General features: G+C 57.7%; 2 protein-coding genes across 4 annotated transcripts in view; one reads left to right on the top strand and one right to left on the bottom strand.

The window, feature by feature from the left end:
• Positions 1-21126, bottom strand: part of MACROD1 (mono-ADP ribosylhydrolase 1) — a 152656-nt gene that overhangs the window by 105176 nt on the left and 26354 nt on the right. The gene's annotated exons all lie outside the window — the stretch shown is intronic.
• FLRT1 (fibronectin leucine rich transmembrane protein 1) lies at positions 3332-5424 on the top strand. Its single transcript, XM_022591665.3, has one exon. The coding sequence runs from the start codon at positions 3400-3402 to the stop codon at positions 5422-5424; it is 2025 nt and encodes a 674-aa protein (XP_022447373.2). The 5' UTR covers positions 3332-3399.

Below are 21126 nucleotides of genomic sequence, written 5' to 3'. Positions count from 1 at the left end.
GAGAAAGGCCTTGGGTCCCTGCCTCCCAAATGTTTCTTGGTTATCCATCAGGCATCTCTGAAAGGTGTAATTTAGACTCTATTACGATGCCGGGGCATCTGGAGGCTGAGGGCTATGGCCACGCGCTGAGCGGGCACCGGGGACTGATGTTCATTCCAGAGAAGGCGGTCTGGCCTCGCCTTTGGCCTTAACAGTCTACCCCCTGCTCAGGGCGCTGCTCCGGAATCTGTGAGCCCAGGGGCCAACAGCATCCCTTGCGCCAGGACTCAGAGGAGGGTGTGCGTCCTCTGGCCAGATGCTAGGGGCCTGGGCAGAGGTGCTCCTGGGCTCAGACCTGACCCCTGAGACCGAGGCAAGGTGGCCTTGAGAAGGCCTGAGCCTTCCTGTCCCCAGCACCTGCCCTGGCCCTGCCTCTTTGCTCATAAGCATCTTGAGACAGGACCTCCAGGCTCCATAACCTTCATGGCTCTGGCTTTGTGCAGAGGAAGGGACAGATGTGCAGCTGGAAACCTGGGCTGGCTGTGACCTTGAACGGGCCCCTCACCTCTCTGAGCCTCAGGCTGCTCAGCTGTAAAATGGGACCGAGGACCTGTGTACATGTGACAGGTGGGTACAGATGCAAACATGTACCTGTGAGGGCGCTGGGCAGGGCCTGGCCAGAGGCTGCCCCTTATGCCTGGGTTTATCCCTGTCCAAACCCACTGAGAGCCGGGAACACATGTGAGGGAAGCAAAGACCAACTCCAAGTCCCAAGCGGCAGGGATGTGAGTGGGGTCATGACCCACAGACTAGGGACAACCTCCAAAGAAGCATCAGGAGTAAGTAGGTAAATGTCCTCAGCCCCTCAGGCCAGCGGCCGCGGCTGGGAGGGGGCTTGAGCTGGCTTCAGAGGCCCAGAGTGTTGGTCACAGTCTCACCAGTCCCCCTTCCTCCCAGCTTCCCTCGGGACCTCATCCCCCTCTGGCTCCTTGCGCAGACCCCGTGCACCCTTCCCCCTTACGCTCACTTGCTTCCAGCCAGGTGTCCTTGGCTGGCCCTCCACCTGCCTTCGGTCCACCTCATGGATAAAGCTTCATTCCGCTAACAGGCCCTGAGCAGAGTTAGTGCGTTAGCCACGGGCAGAGCCTGAGCTCCCTCCAGAAGGCCTTGGAGCTGCCGGCAGCCTGGGCAAAGGCCCCTGTAATGCAAATGGGGCAAGAGTTGAGGGGTCGGCAGGGAGCAGGGCAGAGGCATTCGCGCCTTGCCTGGCACCTCAGCCGCCTCCCTTCTGTCCTTGGGTGGTCACTGATGGCAAGCCACACCAGGCCTACACAACCCACAGTCCCTGCCCTCAAGCACCCGAAATTTAGTCAGGGACCTTAAGACACTAGTCACTAAATAGTGCAACCTTCAGCCCACAGAGATGGGCACGAGATGCATGCAGCACCACAAGCCTAGTGGTCAAGATCCTGGCTTAGGTTTCTCTTCACCACTTATCAAGTGATCTCGAGCAAGTTAACACCTCCGAGCTTCAGTTTTTTCATCTGTTCAATGGGAATAAAAAGGGCACTGACCTGACATTTGCTGGAAGGATTAAATGACTTAAATATTCATAAAATTCTAGGTGAGACCTTTATTATAGTGTGAGCTACTATCCCACTAGAATAGAATCCCAAGTGGCTAAAACACAGGTTGGCACATGGTAGGTGCTCAATAAAGACATGTTGAATGGCTGGATGGACAGATGCATGGATGGATAAGTGAGTGGGTGGGTGGATGGATGGATGGATGGATGGGTGAGTGGGTGGATGGGTGAGTAGATGGATGGATAGATAGGTAAATAGGTGAGAGGGTGGGTGGATGAGTGGATGGATGGATGGATGAATGGATGATGGAAGGATGGATGGATGAGTGGGTAGATAGATGTATAGCTGGGTGGATGGATAGATGGATGGGTAAATAGGTGGATGGGTGGATAGATGGGTGGATGGATGGACAGATGGATGGATGGAGCAGAGGGAAGCTCTATATGGCATGAGGAAGACCTAGCAGAGGAGGAGACGTTTGAGCATGCTCCTGAAGGGTGATGAGCAGTTTGCTAGACGGAGGGGAGCAGTCCAGGAACAGAGAGGGACAGAAGGAAGAAGGGTTTGACATGGTTGAGAAATGGAGACACAGGGTCCCTGGGTCATGGGAGTGAGGGCCCCACCATCTCATTCAGTGAGTGGGTCCCAATTCTGCTCTGCACACCGGGGCTGCCCTCCAGGCTGCGGCCTCAGCTCAGGCTCCCAGAGGCCACTGTGTCTCACACTGAAAAGCGTTTGTGAACCTGGAGTTATAAAGCAGACCTTTGCCGGCTGCATGAACACCACTTCCCCACTGAGGTTGAAAGATAATTTCTCTTTAATTGATTTTTTTTTTACCACTATGAACAGTAACGTAATATGAGAAAAATCTACACTGCAATTTTTCCATTTGTGAAAACCAAAATTACACCTTGCAGACAATTCCCTCAGAGTGTGGACCCCTCCCTCCTTTTATTTGTTTCATGTCTTTAAATGCAAGAAAACAGATATATATATTTTTCAAAATAGCTGAAAATTTCGTGATTTAGGAAGGGGGCAGAGTATGGAATAATTTCTCACATTACACGGAACACAGTAGGAAGGGCACCGCTGATAGAAAGAGATTTCTGTAGAGCCATGGGAAAGCAGTTCTGTTGACACCTCACTCTTCTGTCTATAAGATGCACAAGTGACAAACAGGACGTGTTGTTTTAACACCAGACGATGAAGCGCCCCACTTTCCCCTGCTCGCCAGTGAGGACACTGGCAGATTCTTTTTGCAGGTTCTAGTGACGCCCCTCCCCCACCTCGAGCTCACAGGCCTCGCAGAAACAAGCTTTCCCTTCAGTCCCTGGTTCCAAGCCAGAGAGGGATACGAGATCCCTGTTCCAATGAGAAATGGTGGCTCTAAATCCACCCCATCAACACTGCGCAGCCACTTTCAGCATCAGCCACAAAGACTGGCTCAGTGTGGGCTCCTGAAAGGAGACTGAACCTGCAGCCCGGCTCCCAGTAAAGTAACGTCACGAGGCTCACGGCCACAGTCCCGGAGGGCCAAGGCCACATCTGTCTTGTTCACGGGCAGCATCTTTGCTCCCGCTGAGATTAACGTTAGCCAATGCCATTAGAGGCTGACCTCAGCCCGAGCTATCACCTGTGATGTAAACTTTGACATTTGGAAGGGCCACGGGGCATGCACCTCGAGGCCTGACCTCTGCCCCGTGGCCTCGACTGCAGCCACCCCTCAGCGGCAGGTGGGTGGACACCCAACTCGCTCTCACCGCACATGTCTTGTGCTCCTTGCAGGTGTAGAGGCTGCAAGTCAAGCGGGGCCTGGCTCCCCCAGCTGTCCACCATGGTGGTGGCACACCCCACTGCCACCGCCACCACCACGCCCACTGCCACCGTCACGGCCACCGTCGTGATGACCACAGCCACCATGGACCTGCGGGACTGGCTTTTCCTCTGCTATGGGCTCATCGCCTTCCTGACGGAGGTCATCGACAGCACCACGTGCCCCTCCGTGTGCCGCTGCGACAACGGCTTCATCTACTGCAACGACCGGGGGCTCACCTCCGTCCCCGCCGACATCCCCGACGACGCCACCACCCTCTACCTGCAGAACAACCAGATCAATAATGCCGGCATCCCCCAGGACCTCAAGACCAAGGTCAACGTGCAGGTCATCTACCTATACGAGAACGACCTGGACGAGTTCCCTGTCAACCTGCCCCGCTCCCTGCGGGAGCTGCACCTGCAGGACAACAACGTGCGCACCATCGCCCGGGACTCGCTGGCCCGCATCCCGCTGCTGGAGAAGCTGCACCTGGATGACAACTCCGTGTCCACCGTCAGCATAGAGGAGGACGCCTTCGCCGACAGCAAGCAGCTCAAGCTGCTCTTCCTGAGCAGGAACCACCTGAGCAGCATCCCCTCGGGGCTGCCCCGCACGCTGGAGGAGCTGCGGCTGGATGACAACCGTATCTCCACCATCCCACTGCACGCCTTCAAGGGCCTCAGCAGCCTGCGGCGCCTGGTGCTAGACGGCAACCTGCTGGCCAACCAGCGCATCGCCGACGACACCTTCAGTCGCCTGCAGAACCTGACCGAGCTCTCGCTGGTGCGCAACTCGCTGGCTGCCCCGCCCCTCAACCTGCCCAGCGCCCGCCTGCAGAAGCTCTATCTGCAGGACAACGCCATCAGCCACGTGCCCTACAACACGCTGGCCAAGATGCGTGAGCTGGAGCGCCTGGACCTGTCCAACAACAACCTGACCACGCTGCCCCGCGGCCTGTTCGATGACCTGCAGAACCTGGCCCAGCTGCTGCTCCGGAACAACCCCTGGTTCTGCGGCTGTAACCTCCTGTGGCTGCGGGACTGGGTGAAGGCACGGGCGGCCGTGGTCAATGTGCGAGGCCTCATGTGCCAGGGCCCCGAGAAGGTCCGGGGCATGGCCATCAAGGACATCACCAGCGAGATGGACGAATGTTTCGAGGCGGGGGTGCAGGGCGGAGCGGCCAACGCCGCCGCCAAGACCACGGCCAGTGACCACACCTCTGCCACCACGCCCCAGGGCTCGCTCTTCACCCTCAAGGCTAAGAGGCCGGGGCTGCGCCTCCCTGACTCCAGCCTCGACTACCCCATGGCCACGGGCGATAGTGCCAAGACCCTGGTCATCCACGTGAAGCCCCTGACGGCCGACTCCATCCGCATCACATGGAAGGCCACGCTCCCCGCCTCCTCCTTCCGGCTCAGCTGGCTGCGCCTGGGCCACAGCCCAGCCGTGGGCTCCATCACGGAGACTCTGGTGCAGGGGGACAAGACAGAGTACCTGCTGACGGCCCTGGAGCCCAAGTCCACCTATATCGTCTGCATGGCCACCATGGAGACCGGCAACACCCATGTGGCCGACGAGACGCCTGTGTGCGCCAAGGCGGAGACGGCCGACAGCTACGGCCCCACCACCACGCTCAACCAGGAGCAGAACGCCGACCCCATGGCGGGGCTGCCCGTGGCGGGCATCATCGGTGGTGCCGTGGCCCTCGTCTTCCTCCTCCTGGTCCTGGGGGCCATCTGCTGCTACGTGCACCGGGCCAGCGAGCTGCTGACCCGGGAGCGGGCCTGCAACCGTGGCACCCGGAAAAAGGACGACTACCTGGAGTCGGGGACCAAGAAGGATAACTCCATCCTGGAAATCCGCGGCCCCGGGCTGCAGATGCTGCCCGTCAACCCTTACCACAGCAAGGACGAGTACGTGCTCCACACCATCTTCCCCGCCAACGGCAGCAGCCTCTGCAAGGGCACGCACGCCACCGGCTACGGCGCCACGCGGGGCTACCGGGACGGTGGCATCCCCGACATAGACTACTCCTACACATGATGCCAGCACCCGGCTCCTGCCTCCTCCTGGTGTGGCGACTGTGTGGCTTTGACCAGCCTGCTGCCATCTGACAGAACAAGGAAAAGAAATTCCATGATGACTTTCCCATCAGAAAGCAGAGTTTGGGGAGGGTTGACAATTTCGTAGAACACAACAGTGAAAAAAATAATTTTTTTTAAAGAATAGAAGGCAGGAGGGGGATTTGACATTGATGAAGACATAATTTATACCAAATTATGCCAGGTGGGGAGGAAAAGACTAAAAATAATATCGCAGGAAGGGTTGGATTGGGGCTTTTATTTTTCCTGAACTGGAAAGATACTACCTGTGCACCGTCTGTGTATGCCTCATGCTCTGTGCAGGGCCGTCACAAAGGAACCATTAGAGAAGCAGCCAACACGCGCAGCCCCCATGCAGCTCTCGCTGCCGGCTGCTCACTGGCGACGACACGATGGAAGGTCTTCAGGCTCCTCACAAAGGAGAGGGGAAGAAAAGATGTTTTGCTGTGGAGATATTGTCCTGGTTCTTCCCATGCCATTTCCCTTACAGATTTGCAGAAACAGCGCGTCTTTCACTGCATTCTTTGAACGACGATGTAGCTGATTAAAAAACAAACTTTCTTTTTCCTATACTGAAGCCCTCCTCAATTCCATGCACCATAGTCCATGGAAGCACCAGGGAAGCTGTGGCTGTTCCAGCGCTTGGAGGTGCATCTATCTACCTGTTTATCTTTATGTCGTGTCTCTATCTACAGATGGGTAGATAGAGCCACATATACAGTCCTCACAGTAGTTCTTGGGTCAGTTCGTACAATTTCTTGAGACAATAGAGTCACGAAAATGTTGCTTTCTCCTAGAAATCATTGAGTAAGTAGACAAAGTGTGTTGGGGATGGGAGCGGGGTGGGGGATAATGCTGTTCCTAAAGGCGGAGGCGTGTCTGTCCTGGCTGGGTGGCTGGGAGACCCTGGGCAAGGGGTGTTTTCAGTTCAGTCAGTCCTATCTCGGGTTGGCCAGAGCTGGGCCAAGCTCCTTTCTGATACAGAGAAGAGCTTTCTTTGACTTCCAGTATCCTCACCTCTCTCCCCCTACACCCCCACAAATGCAATCACCTCAGCAGCTACTTCCTGAGCATTTACTCTGTGCAAAGTGCTTCCTCCAGAGACAGGTAATTGGTGCAGAGACTTTTTTTTTTTTTTTTTAATACCAGCTGATCAGACCTAATGGTTTCCATGGCTGCTCAAACAAAGCCCAGAAAAAGACATGAAAATTCTCAGAAAAGCCCTAGGAGACAGCACTCCCCCCAACCCCAGAATGCAGAACACCACACTGTGCCCACCCCTGGGATGCCGCTCTGAAGAGGGAAGACCAGATCTCTCTAAAAATGCCAGCCTCCAAAAGGGTAGTGACTGGAGCCCTCAGAAGAGTTAAGATCTTTTTTTTCCTCCCTCTGGAATCAATGTTGCCATCATTTATCAACTGACAGTGCTGTTTGGTGAGCCATGAGATTAAAACGATGATGAAATAATGACAGCAAATCTGGAAAGAAGAGAGGAGTGGTGCCTGGGGTTCTGATATCTCCCACATTCCAGCACTCGGGGAACTTGGGTCACCATCTGTCAAGGTGCCAGTTGTCCTGCGCCCAGGAAGGGCAATGTCAAAGGAGAGACGCTGTTCTGAGGGCAGGGAGGATGAGAAGGGGTCCAGCTTCTGGCCGTGGTGTTTTCAGAAGGCCTTGACTGCTTTGACAAAAGCCAAAGAAAGGAAGAGAAAGATGAACAGCAGTCACAGGGCTGCTGTGACAGGCCTGGGGTCCAGCCATTTGCTGGACCTGAAAAGATGCTGTTGGCCCCTCAGTGAAGAGGCTGGGCTTGAAAGAAATGGACACAACAACTGCGTGAGCGAGGTGGAGAAGAGGCGCGGCTCTCATTGCCAGGCTGGATGGATGGTCTCACCAAGGGGGGAACCCCAATCCCCAGCTCCAGGGAGAGGCCGAGGGTCATGGACACATTTCATTCTAGACTCAAGCTTTTTCCCTTTTCCCACCTGAAGCATTTTCTCATACAATGAGGTCAGGAGAGAAATGTTTCCGAGGCTGGGACCGTGTTTCCAAGGCTGGGACTGTGTAAAGGTCACATCCGTGTAAAGTTCGCCCTCCCTTTGGCACCCCCCAGACACAGGCGCATTCCCCGCGGCCCAGGGAGGAGCAGAGGGGCCTCACTAGCAGCATCCAGGAGGAGAGGGTGCACGAGGGTGTGGGCCACTGGCTGGGGGTCAGAAGTTCAAGGTCTCTGCTGGTTCTGAAATGCAGTTTCCTTCCCAAGGCACCACCCCTGTCTTTGGCCAGTGTTCCAGGAAAATCGGTCCCAGCCTCCCCACTTCCAACCCCCAACCCCTGCTGCCAACATGCTTGGTCCCCTGCTTTCACTCTTCATCCTCCTTTCTCTTCTCCCGGAGCCAGGAGGTCAGATCATCCCCTTAGAGGCTAAGAAGGCATTTGGGGAACAGCAGGTGGCCCTATACAGGGAGGGCTACAGGGGAGACCTTGCAGCTCTGAGAGCCTGCCTGTGCCAGCAGCGCCCTCCAGGCCAGGCCTGGGTGATGAACTTTCCTGCCCCGTAGCACAAAGCAGGCCCAGGCCTGCCTGGGCCCGAGGACACGTCAGTCTCCTGCTCTCGCCTCTTGTACTAATGGGGCTTGGGCCCCACCTCACACCAGGGGGAAACCCGGCCCTGCCTGCCTTGCCGCAGGCCTCCTCCTGCTGGTGTAAGTGCTGAAGATAGCGGAGACTCAGCCTAGCCAGGGCCCGGGGGCCCCCCTCTCATCTTTTCTGCCCTCAGCATCCCAACATCTTTCCAGCATCCTTTCTAAGAACAAGCTTCCAACTGTCTGCTGTCTCACGGCCCCCCAAGCCAGGGATGGGGCCTGAAGCTAGGTCCGCTCTGAAACCCCATCCCTTCCTGGTCCAGCCCCTCTGAGCCAGCCATGCAACATAATGAGAGAGGATGTTCCAGGGCACCCAGCCTCCTCCACCCCCTAGAAGCACGTGAGGACACAGGGCTTGGGCCACCACTTCTGTCTAGAATCTCCCTCCTGTGGGCGGCCGACCTGACCCTTGCAGCCTCTAACTAGCCAGAACAACCTCATTGACCTCAGCGTTGATGAGTGTATTTTGTGGCATTTAAGGCAGGTTTCAAGTTAAAAAAAAAAAAAATCATGACACTTCTTTGGTTAAGTGGTTTACCCTTTGTGGTAATTAGATGTAGTGATTGGAATCTCTTTTCTATTACATGGCAATTTTCCTTTAAACTTCCCCTGAAAAAAAAAAAGAAAAAAAAAAAGGAAAGAAGGCAGCAGGGCCAGGCGAGTCATTTGCATTTTGCGAATGAGGCCTCTTGTAAGCTCAGCTCAGGCGTGGGGCCCAACGTATGGAATGCTTAAGAGATTACTAAGAATAAAATCTATTAATTAGTCATACTCAATTCCACAGACATGATGTGCATCAAAAGCTTCTTTTCTTCCCTTTTCTCCTTCCCTCTTCCTGCGGCCTCCCACAGAAGCCTCCATCTTCTCTAAATTGGCTCCAGCTTCCCGGACCACCTCCCGTTAACATGGCGGCTACGCGGCCGACTAGGGGGCCTCTGGGGTTTGGGGGTAGGAGCTGGGGCACCGGCTCCCTCCCCCTCTGGGTGACGCTGGCAGGGGAGGTGACAGTGGCTGGGGGACCCAGGCTTCCCCACCCGAAGTCCGAAGCTTACGCCTGCCTGTGCCTCTTCCTTCCTCAATGGGCACCGGGCCTCCTCCCCCCTCCCCTAGGGGTCCAGGGAAGCCCACCAGCCCCAGCAAGGGGTAGAGTAAGAAAGGTCAGGGAGAGCTTCTAGGGAGATGCAGGGAAAGCAGGTTTTGCGAATCCACAGCCTCTGCCTCTGTTTCCCCTTCTGTAATGTAGGGGTGGGCTGAGGCCGGGTCTAGCTTCACCCAGAAAAGATGGGGGCTCCAGAAGCCAAATGGGGGCTCCCCCACCATCTGCTGATTCTGGAAGGTTCTGGTTGGCCCAAGGCAGGTGACGGAGGCCCAGAGTGATAGGGACAGGACGGTGAGGGATCCTGGGGATCTGAGGGAGCTGACTGGGCAACGTGCCAGGACTGCATCTGAGCATCCCTCCTTCACCCCCTCAGAGCTGTGGAGTAAGGGGAGGACACCGCCACCCCCTCCAATGGCAGCTCAAGTCCCAAAGCCAACCCACTCCAGAAATCTGCTTCCAGCTGAACGTGCCAGGGAGGACGGGGCTTCTGAGCCTCGCACTTATGAAAAATACAACAAGGAAAATTGGATGCGGCAGACGGGGAGCAATGGAGCTGGGAAGGCAACCAGGAGGGAGCTGGGGCATTTTCCGGAAGGAGGGGCCTCAGGGCACATGGCAGCCTGAGCCCCAAGGGCCAGACCACACTCTCAGGGCCACGGCTCAGGTGGGGTCAGCTGGGGGTGTCCCCTGCGCCCATGTCCCCCATCACTCAGATCAGTGCGGGTGACAAGCAGCGGATGCCTGGCTCTGGATCTGCGCCAGGGTGAATGCTAACAAGCAATTCACAGCCCTGCACAGGCCTTCTAGAATGCAGACAGAGGAGGCATCTTTTTTCTTAAGGAGGGATAAAAAGGCTCAAAAATGAAAATCATTACCGTTTACAAGCAAGCGAGTCTGCTAAATTGATTAGGAGAGATTAAACTCCTTGGAGGTGAAGGGAAAGGGGGATTTTTCGCATTTTTTGAACGTGTCCCCAGTGGCCAAAGGCAAAGCAGGGATTTTTCTGGGCCTGGCTGGTGGGGAGCTGGGGTCTCTGAAGGCTGACACCACGCGTGCCCCAGCGCTGGCTCCGGATATGCTGGTTGGACAGAGCCTGGGCTCGAGCTCGGGGTGGGGCGGGTGGGGAAGCAGTTCTGCCTCCATCGAGTGCCGTGCGCAGCCCCTGGGACGAGGTGGGGGGCTTACGTGGCCCACACAGGTCACTCAGAAGCTGCCCTGGCCCGCAGGCAGAGGCCCTGGCCCACAGGCAGAGTCTCTGCCCCTGCCCTCCAGATTCTATCTGCCTTCGGGGTGAAAACCTAGGGGAAGTGGCCGGGCTAGTCCCTTCGTGAGTAGGACTCTAAAGCCATGAGTCCTTCTGCTTCCTTTCTGTTCCAGGGTGGGTCTGTCTCTGATCCATTCCCTGCAGCCAGTGAAAGGGAAATGGGGCCAACGGTAAAGGGAAAACTGAAGTCAGGGAAGAGAAATCTGGCCCAGCAAAAAGAATCAGGCAGTGAGCTCTTTGTCACTGGCCACATTCAAGCACTTGATGGGGAGGTGGCAGATGTTAAGCCAACGCCTGGTTCTTTGAGAAGATCCTGGTTCCCACTCTCACTTTACCATCCCTGAGGACCCTTTAAGGAAGATATCGAGAGACTGCTCAAAAGGACCAGTGTCCCCTGAAAATAGCAGGTCAGGGCCATCTCACAGCCAGGCCACCCAGCCCCGTCAAAGAGTCGCTTTTGCCACCAGACAGCCTGCAAGATCCCCATCCTCAGTGTCTAAGAGGCGCTGGGAGAGGAAGTTCAGACACGCGCCGCCCCATCTAGGAGTCTGGACAGGCAGGGAGCGCAGAGGGTGACCCACCACCTGCGCTGGCTCTCTTGGGGCCGCTAGGGGGCCACCTCCCAGGCACTGCAGCTCCCCGTCCCAGGCTGCCTCCCGGCCATCCTCGGTGCCAGGACCCGCCCCCCCCCCCCCCCCCCCCCCCCGGAGCTCCCACCGCCATCCCACTAGCTGTTCTCCCAACAGCATGCTCACAGCTGCCAGCTTAATACACCCATCCCAGCCAGTGTGACGGCTGCCCGGGGCACTGTTCACTCTACATTTTTAAGCATTTACCATTTCTTTTGAAATGTTCCAAGTAGTTGCCTGAAATATCCACATTCGCTTCTTTAGAAACACTCAGGAAGCTTCCCTTGCCTCTTGATTCTCCCTCCCTTTACTTCCTCCCTCCCTTTGCATTTTTTTTTTCTTTTTTTTTTTGGCGGTACGCGGGTCTCTCACTGTTGGGGCCTCTCCCGTCGCGGAGCACAGGCTCCGGACGCGCAGGCTCAGCGGCCATGGCTCACGGGCCCAGCCGCTCCGCGGCATGTGGGATCTTCCCGGACCGGAGCACGAACCCGCGTCCCCTGCATCGGCCGGCAGACTCTCAACCACTGCGCCACCAGGGAAGCCCTCCCTTTGCATTTTTAACCCAATGTTCTTCTCTAGTTTCGGAAATTCTATTATCACTGGGGTCAGGCCCATTTTTCTCACATTAATATGATTTCCAGGATTGCCCAAGACCCCACCCCACCTCCCATGCTGCAGGGGCCAAGCCCACCTTTCCCCACGTCTCCCCTGGGGACACCATGCCCGGGCAGATCTTCAGCCGGTGGGTGGGCAGCTGCTGCCCTGCTCCCCGCTGGAGAGGCTGGCAGGCCAGGGGCTTTCTGACACCACTGCCACTGCCCCTCCCACTTGTGCTGAGGGCACAGGGGGTCCTGTGGGGGCTAACCCGGCCCCCACTTCCTGGCAAAGCCAGTCCCTGAGGCACTGTGGCCATCGGAGCCACCACGGTGCCATGGCCCCTGTCCTTCCCACTCCCACCCACGCCACCCCCCACCTGAAGGCCCAAAAGTCCAAGCCCAGAGGGTCCTTGCAGGAACGTCTTTCCTGTCACCGCCCCTAAATCTCTTTTACAGCAGTCAGGGTTGACGGCCGCTCGCTCGGGCAAGATGCTGGGTCCCTGTGCTCCTCCGCGCTGGGTCACTGAGGCCCAGCACAGCGCGGGGCACACAGGGGTGTCGCTCATCTCTTCCTCCCTCCTCTCTTGTCCCTGGGGCTCAGTGCAAAGGGCCCAGGCGGGTGTGTTGGCAGCGGCCTTCCTCTCATCCTGCACCCACCCCGCTGGCATTCTGGCCCCAGGAGGGGCACCTTCTCCCTGAAGCATCTCACTCCACCCTCCCTCAGACCCGCGATCACCAGCTGTGAGCCTGATGGGGAAATCCAGGCACTTGGCGAGATCTGGCCGCCAGCCGGGGTGACCCGGTTCCCCCTCTCCGAGCCAAGCCTCAGGTGGGTGACGAGGGGGGCAGAGAACTGGGTGCCCCACCCCCCCGAGTCTGACGCTTCTGTCGAGAGTCCCCGCACCCGAGCCGCCCACCTGGAGGAACTAACCAGGCTTTCTCCTCAAGACGGAGGAAAACAAATGCAACACGAGCCAACGATCAAAGCCACAGCAGACACGGGACTGCCACGTGCTCATCTCCCAGGAGCCAATGTCCAGGGCACCTCTCACCTGCCCTGTGCAAAGGACATGCTTGCAGAGGGTCCCAGAAACCACCCACCTCTGGCTGGTCCCGCTTTCAAAAGGTTCTGCGTACCCAGGAGGAAGACACACACAGAACTCTGAAACTGGCTTAGCTATTTTTACCCGATCCAGAACACCACCTGCCTGCAGGCCAGCGGCCTCAGCTGAGATGCCCACCTGGCATTCAGCTCCTGAAGAGATGCTGAGAGCCGTGGGGAGGAAGCAGAAGCGCCCGGTGTTTAGAGGTTTGTCATCTGAGAGGGAGAGAAGCGGGGAGATGGGGTTGAAGGTTGGGGACAGCTGCAGGGCTGCGAGCCAGAGAGACAGTGCAGTTGTGCGACTCTGCTGGCTGGAGCGGACGCCCCCTAATTATGAATGTCACAAGGCGGGTGTGAACGGAGAGGCAAAGGAGAAGAGTAAACTAGAAGAAACCCCACGCATAAGCCCTGCGGAGCAAATGCTTTTAACAGCCACCAACAGCAATTCCCCTTCCCAGTGTTCAAAGGTTACTGTATCTGGTGAGGCGTGGAGTGCTAAAGCGCTCGCTCGGGGGCCTGTACTCAGCGGAGTCCATCCCTGGCGCCTGGGGACGAAGAGACCAGGGAGGGGTCCTGGGCCAGACCCTGGTGAACGGAGGGTCCGCTGCAGAAGGTGGATGCCTGGCCGGCCAATGGCATGGGGAGGACGGGGCTGTGAACAAGGTCCCTTCTGCCAACGGAGGGACCCCCCGCTAGGGACACCCCCGGCTTTCCTTGAGCCCCTGCCCTTTCCTACCTGCAGAATCAGCCCGGTGGGGCCATCTGGCCACCCGCTCCTTGGCTTCTTCCTTTTTCTCTGAAGGGCAAAGCAACCTCGGGGGTCTGAGTGATGGGACCGGTCCCGCTGCTGCCTGCTGCCATCTGACACCTGTGGCTGACTTGGCCTGGCCCCAGGCCCACCCGCTTCCCTCCCAACCTCACCACCAGACACACAGACACCCACCACGACAGCAACACAAACCAAAGTGCACTGCGAACTGCCCTTGGGCCTCCTTCTTGTAGGTGCCTTGAAACTTCAGTGTTGAGATGAATGTGATGAACTATTTGGTCCTTTTTTTCTGTTTGTCTGTTTTCATATAAAATGTCCAAGTCCACTTTCCTTGTCCTTTCTTGAAATAAATAGAAAGATTTAACTTTTACGGTCCTCTCAGCTGCTGACTCTCAGCTCGGCGGCCCAGCCTGCCAGGGGCCAGTGTCTGTCACCCACGTGGTCTTGGCTGCCCACACCCCCTCCCCAGGCTCCGCCCCGAGGGTCAGCCCCGCTGTCAGTGTCCACTGGAATAGAGGTGGTGGCTGGGAGGGATGGAAGCTCTGGGTTAGTATATTCCCTGGGCACCATGGGAACCAAGATAATGATTCTGCTGCAGGATGGAGAAGGGACCTCTGGCCCCATCCCACGGGCCCCGGGGAAGGCGACTGCCAGCTAAAGGCAGACTCCAAGAGGGTTTCCACGTGGAGATGTATTAATCGGAGCCGTGGATTATCTCATAAGAGGCTCCGGCAACCATGTGGGCACCCAGATAAGACTGGCACCATACGGGTGCTGGGGACACGGCTCTTCCTCCGCTTGCCTGGGTCCCGCCACCTCTGACACCCCTCATCCCCTAGACGCACTCACCACATGCACAGCTCTCCAGGCCTAGCCTGATATCTCACACTCCAAAGAGGGGGAAAAGGAAAAAAATTATTTTCCGTGAGAACAATAGCTGTTTCTGCCAGATTTAACATATAAAATAAGAGCTCATTACTTCTGCCTTAGCTCTGATTTCACATCTGGATACGGGTGAATGAGCTTCTCCTTATATGCCAAGGAAGCAAAGTTATTCCTGGATGTGCCTTGGTGGCAGGTGGCCTGGCTGGGGTGACACGGGGTGCTCTGACCCCACAGGTGCCCCTCGCCCCCCCATCCTCTTCTCTTGGTCCTCACTGCCGGCCCCCTGGAGGCAGGAGCAGCCCAGAGATCATTCTAAAGGGCGGCTCGCCACGTAGGCTTCGGGGAAAGGACCGAGTCTGTTTCCCCAAACTCTTCCTAGGGCCCCGCGCACAGTGGGTGCTCAAGAGGGCTGCCTGTTCTTCCTCACCTGACACTCACCTTTCTAGAACCTGATCAGCCAGCCAGTCAGTGGATATTTACTGAGGGCCTACTATGTACTGGGGCTGGGGCTGGGGCACCCTTCCAGCCTCATGGAGGGGGAGGGAAGGATGCTCATGGACGAGATCAGGGTGGGGAGGCTCTCTGGGAGCCAGGTCTCCACTGAGGGTGTTTCCTCGGATGAGGAGGACTTGGAGAGCAAGGGACAGGGCCTGCCAGAACCTCTGAGGCAGGGGGCACGCAGGTGAGTCCGATTGTGTCGCCCTCTGGAAGACTCCGCTTCCCCCATAAGCACAGGACCCATCTGCTGGCCCCACCCATCTGCTGGCCACACCTCTGGTTCACTCCCCAAGCAGGCCCTGCCTACCCAAGCGGGCTCTGGGTCTGTGCTGACTTCTCCGCCGGGTGCCCGTGAGGGCCCTTGAAGATTCAACTCAGGCATTGTCTCTGGAGAGGCTGCCCTCTCCGGGCCACACCTGCTGGTTCTCACCTGGACAGGCACCTCGCCCACTAGGGGCCCCTGGCCAGCAGGTCTTGCCTTCCACCCCTTCAGATCCCAGAGGGCACCGGCCTGGCACGCAGGAGGCACCGGAAATGTGAATGGAGGGAGGGATTCAATAAACACCAGCAAATCAATCAAGCAACAGATCAATCTATCAATGCTGGGCCCAAGGAGGACGACTTTCCAAGAGCAGCAGCCCTGGCGTCCCAGTTGCGAGGCAGTCTCTACTTCTCCTCCCACCCCTCCAGGCAGGGAGAGCCTCAGACAGGGCTGACCCAGCTCACCTGACCCTCCACACACTGGCAGCAGCACCAGAGACCAGGTGCCCCGGCCACTCTCTTCAAGCCGGAGCAGGGGGGCTGGCTTCCCAGACTCTGTTCCTGAGCCCCTAGAGCTAACAGAAGTGCTGCCCAGGAAGGGCTCATGGTCACATGCATTTGGGAACCACTGGATTAATGCCTGTCCTGGGGTCTCCTCGGGCAGGGCCTCGGAGTCCCTCAGAACTGGGTGAGACCCACAGGCTCCACCACCCACTCCCTGTGCCTCTGTAAAGCGTACGCATGATGACAGCTCGCTGCTCCCATTTTTCCCACCACGACAGCACCGACGCTGCTGATGTGTGCCGGGGCCTCCATGAGAACGCTGCTTTCCCCCCCACTTGTCCGGGGAGTGCAGGCCCCATCCCTGGCGCCCCCGGGGTTTACCCAGCATCCCTGGCCCCCAGGTACAGGTGCTGAGCTGGCGGGCACTTCTCCCAAGGAGGCCCAGGTGTCTCCGCAACAGCCAAGTGCCCCCAGGTCTGCACAGAGGAGAGACGTCGGAACAGGGCCTGTTCTCCAAGCCACCGCGACCACACCCAAGGTCTGCGGCCTGCTCCCGAAACCTGCTAGACGGGCTCTCAGGCTGACCCGAGTTTCCGGCTTCTGGACAACAGGGCTGGGGATGGGGGTTTTAATAAGCGGCCCGGGGGGCTGGAGGCCCAGACAGGGTTGGGCCCCACAGGAGGAAATCACCAGGAACCACAGGAGAGGTTCCAGGACCTGTATTTCAGGTCAATGGAAAGAAGACACTCCAAACATAACTGACCCTTTCTGAAGAGGAAGAGGCGGTCTGAGCGGTAGTGAGGCCTAGCCTCACAGGAGGGCAAGCAGAGCTGGCCGGCCCCTCAAGGGGGTGCAAGTTCTGGGTGGTGGAGGCAACAGGCTGACAGTGAAGAGCCCCTGTCTCCCTAGCACGTCTTCAGATGGACCCTGGGGGACAGGGTGGTCTCCCCACAAACCCGGGACTCCCCCTGCTGCAGCCTCCACTCCAGCCAAGCAGTTTCCAGCCCTTTCCTTCCCAAAGAAATCTCAGGACCCTCATATTGCTGAGGTTACGGATATGTATGGGGCAAGTCCCCTGAACAGCTGCTCAGCAGACAAGCGGCACCCCAAAGTCCAGCACCCCTGCTTCATGTGTCCAACTCCTGCTGTTCCGTCAGGCTCAGGACTAAAAGTTCCAGTTCAAGTGGGATGATGAGTGGGTGGCCGCCATCCCCGTCCCTGGACGCTGCTCTTACCTGGCTACCACCAGGTTCCAGAAGCTTCCCTCCTCCTGCCCCCACTTCCTAGGAGGGGTCCCTGCCCTCATCAAGCATCCTGAAGAAGCGACCAAACCCGGGAAGGGTCTAACACCCCAAATCCCACCCCACACCCAAATTCCGAGGCCAGTTCTTAACACCCTGCATACAAAGCCCTGGTCGGATCTGAGGTCCCCAGCCAGCCCCAAAATGCTGCCTCAGAAGGGCTGGGTGGGGACTTCCCTGGTGGCGCTCCCAATGCTGGGGGCCAGGATTCGATCCCTGGTTGGGAAACTAGATCCCACAGGCATGCCGCAACTAAGAGTTTGCATGCCACAACTAAGGAGCTGGCGAGCTGCAACTAAGGAGCCTGACTGACACAACTAAGACCCAGGGCAACCAAATAAATTAAAAAAAAAAAAAGAAGGGCTGGGTGGAGCTTGCTCATCACGCTCAGGCGCCCCCAGCCCACCTGCTGGATGCCTCCCCTCCCCTCCTCCACACCCCTCGGCCTCTTGTCAGCACCTGCTTCTGCACGGCCTGCCACACCCAGGTCCGGTACCGGCACCTCCAAGGGACCCTCTCCTCCCGAGGCAGAGGAAGTAGGATCCCTCGAGCCGCTAACGGACAGCACAAGTGAAAAGCCGGCACTCCCCCCTCGGAGACTTACAGAGGAAGTGAAATCTTATTTGCACTGCTGCCAAGCCTGGGACACGATGAAATGATGCCTCGGGGAGAGACCAGCCGGCTCCCTGTGGAAGCCGCGGCATCGGAGCTGGACTTATTAAAAGCCACAGCGGCCACATTTCAACCTGTTTCAGGTGTTAAGTAATTTACTGCCACCCAGAATTCAATGGCAGGTTTTTATCATTTTTATTTCCGTGATGCAGGCCCAATGTCCCTGCACAGGGAACTGAGCGTCTAAGTGCTCCCTGCACCCCCAGTACTGCGATGAAAATGGGGGAGCAGGGGCCTGGGAGGGGGTGAGGGTGGAGACTGGCGTGGAAGCAGATGTCCCGATTCTCTCCCGGGTTACACCAGGCTTGGCTCAGCGTGACAAGGAGGACCGGCTCTAAGATACCCCCATGACCCCACGTTTAGGGGCTCAGTGATCCCCCAAAGACCCTGCGGGTGTTTTCTGAAGGCAGCAATAGTGTACGCTCTGTGAGAGCAGAGGCTACCTCTCTCAGGACCTGTCCACCAACCACACAATCACAGCGCCACACTGCTTCGCACTGCTTTGCAGATCGTGCGGTGAGGGACCCGTGCCCTGACCTTCCACGGCCTTGACCCTCTTGGGGAATGCACAGCCTCACATTCACAGAAAGCCAGGGACAGGGAGCCGTGTGGTGCGGGGCCCACAGGGTCACAAGCCTCGAGCGCCTTCTCAGCAGCGCTGGGCAGAGGACTGTTTGTCGCCTGTTGGCTTTGGGGGGATTAAGCCTATTACTGAGGCTCCGGGGGCTTATCCGACACCATTTCTGAGGCCCCCTTTCTCCACCTGCTTTCAGATACTCCAGGAAGACCAAAGGGAATCTTCAAAGTCCAGGCTGAGCCAAAAGCAGAGATTCTTTAATTAGCTTTCTCTTGGATGGGGGCCCTGGCGAATGGATTAGTTGTGGTGGGCCAGAGAAAGGGACTGCAGTCCCTCAGAGCTGAGATTACAAGCCCGGGTGAAGGGCTGAGGGGCCGTCACCAGGGATGGTGGCTCCCCAGGGGCTGGCAGATGGAACCTGTCACCAGGAAGACACAGGAGATGTGCTCTCAGTGAGGCCTTCGTCCCTGGGAAGCTGGCACGGAGAGACGCTTGGCAGGGCCGGGCTGTGTGCCTGAGTCTACTAATGAATGTGCCTCCTTCTCATGTGATGGCCCAGATCTGGAACTTCATAATTGGGGGGGATTTCCTAAAGGGGCACCCATCTGTGAGAGGCAAGGTAGTGCAGCCCGATGGTGCCAGGCACCAGACACCTGTCACTGCATTCCATCCTCACTCATCCCTGTTTTCAAGCAAGTAAACTGAGGCCCAGTACTAAGGCACTTGCCCAAGGCCACGGGGACAGAGGTTAGTATGGGAGCTAGGTCCTGGCCAGTGAGACAGCCTGATTGGGGTCTGTGAACCCGAAGGGAAAGGCACAGGTACACCCCCACCAGAAATCGCTGCAGGGAAGTAAGCCTCCCCAGGCAGGCCTCCTCCAGGAAGCCTTCCCAGACCGGCCCACAGCACCTTGGACTCCCCTACTAGGCACTTACACCCTGTGCTGTACCCACTAGTCCTACTCTACACTGAGTGTCTTTTAGAGGCAGGGATTGGGCCTTCATCATTGCATACTCTCTGAATGGAGGAAGGAGGACTGTGCCCTCCTCAGTCTGGGGGCGTCCAGAAAGAGAAGGTGGGCAGGAGGCTGGGTCTTGGGAGTAGAAGGACAGGGAGGACAGGGCCAGGAGAGGAGGCTGCCAGGCATCCCAGGAGCCGAGTTCCAGGCTGCAGTCTCCCCCAGGCCTGGGCTCTCCTGCTGGGCGGCTTTGCCCAGGCAGGCACATGAGGGGCAGGACGATTCCAGGACTTGGAGACCCAGATTCCTCGGGACCGAAGCCCTTTGAAGTAGGACTTGTACTCTCCCCCTTGAGCTCCCGCATCAAAGGCAGCTCTGCTGTGGTCAGGCCACGCTAGGCTCTACAGACAAGGGCTGCCCTCTTGGGGCAGGCAGCAGAAGGCGACTGGGTTCCCGCAAGCAGCCACCACCCACCCCAGCCTCCCTCTGGCTTCCCTGCTCCCGGGGCAAGAAGCTGAGCCACCCCCAGGGCGCCACCTCAGGCCCCTGTCTGGGATGCTCCCCTGGGCACCCCCTTCCTGACCCTCCAGACAGGTCTGCCTCCAGGACCAAGTGCTGCAGGTGACCATGTCGCTCCCCTGGCTGCCTGGACCACATCTCCCTTGCTCGCCCTTGCAGCCTCAGCACACAGCACCTGCTGAATGAATGAATGGCTGTGCTCTGGGGCACGTGGGAGGGATGCCTAACCCAGGTCAGGGCAGGTGCCTGGAGGAAATGACATCTAAGCCGGGGCCTGGCGCCTGACCAGAGTCAGCCAAGTGGAAATGGGAGGAGAAGGTGCTCCAGGCAGTGGGGAGAGCCCAAGCGAAGGCCAGGAGGTGAGAGAGAACACGCAGTTATGAGACCCAAAATCATTTAGTTGGGCTGGAATGGGAAAGGGTAGGAGAGGGAACCAGAAATGGCAGGAGAGGTTCTGGGGCCGGACGATGAGGGTGAGCCAGTCACGATGCCTGGGGAGCCAAGGTCACTATTAGGGCAAGACCTTCCCGAAATCGAGGATGCCCTGGGGTGCTGGAAGAAGCCATGATATCAGCCAGGGCTGCCCAACTCTGGGGGCCCCCATTTCCATTGTGGCCTCTATGAATACCACCCCCCACTCCCGTTGTGCAGTGCAGCCCAGGCACCAGCCATGAGGTTGCAGAGACAGCTGAAGCCCAGAGGCACTGCCCAGCAGCAGGAAATGGCATCCACCCCACAAGAGGCCAGGCCCAGAAAGACCACAGCCAAGGAAGCGTGTGGATCCCTGGGGCCAGGGAGCTGAGGGTGGGAATGAGGCCAAACCCCCCAGGAGCACCCCCAGCGGAGGGTGTGGCAAACCAGGGGCCACAAAGGCAGCAGTGGCCCTGCGGAGACTCCCTGTGAGCAAGGAGGAGTTCTCTGTGTTTTCTGGGATAAAGCAAGTATTTCCAAGCACCTACTGTGTGCCGGTTGGTGCGAGCTGCAATGCAATGGTGAGCCCAGCAAAGGCCTGTTTCCAGCACCACGCCTGTGCATATCAATACTTCCAGCCTCCGCCTCTTCTCCAGCCGTGGAGAATGACGTCTCTTATCTCGATTAGGCTTTTTCCGATTGCTGGCGAAGTTCTGCGTCTTTTCACTTGTTTACTGGCCATTTGTTTTTCTCCAACCGGGAATTGCCTGTCCGTATCTTTTGCCCACTTTTCTTATTGATTTGTAGGAGCACTTCGCGTATCAAGAGAGAAGTAGAGAAGCAGCCTTCGCCTGCGGCAGACCCTCGGGGCCTCCCTTGAGGGTCCTCAGGCCCAGGGAAGGGAGGAGGATTTGCGTGGGCTTCTGAATGCTCCCACTGCATCTCTACACCCT

This window comes from Delphinapterus leucas, chromosome 7, assembly GCF_059928025.1.
Source record: "Delphinapterus leucas isolate spDelLeu-1000000601 "Yukka" chromosome 7, BTC_Dleu_Yukka2, whole genome shotgun sequence".
Classification (NCBI taxonomy): Eukaryota; Metazoa; Chordata; class Mammalia; order Artiodactyla; family Monodontidae; genus Delphinapterus; species Delphinapterus leucas.
This window is presented reverse-complemented; position numbering and strand designations above follow the sequence as displayed.

What these genes read in the sequence shown, in the direction of transcription:
- FLRT1 (XM_022591665.3), top strand. Translation starts at nt 3,400, where the DNA reads ATGGTGGTGGCACACCCCACTGCCACCGCCACCACCACGCCCACTGCC.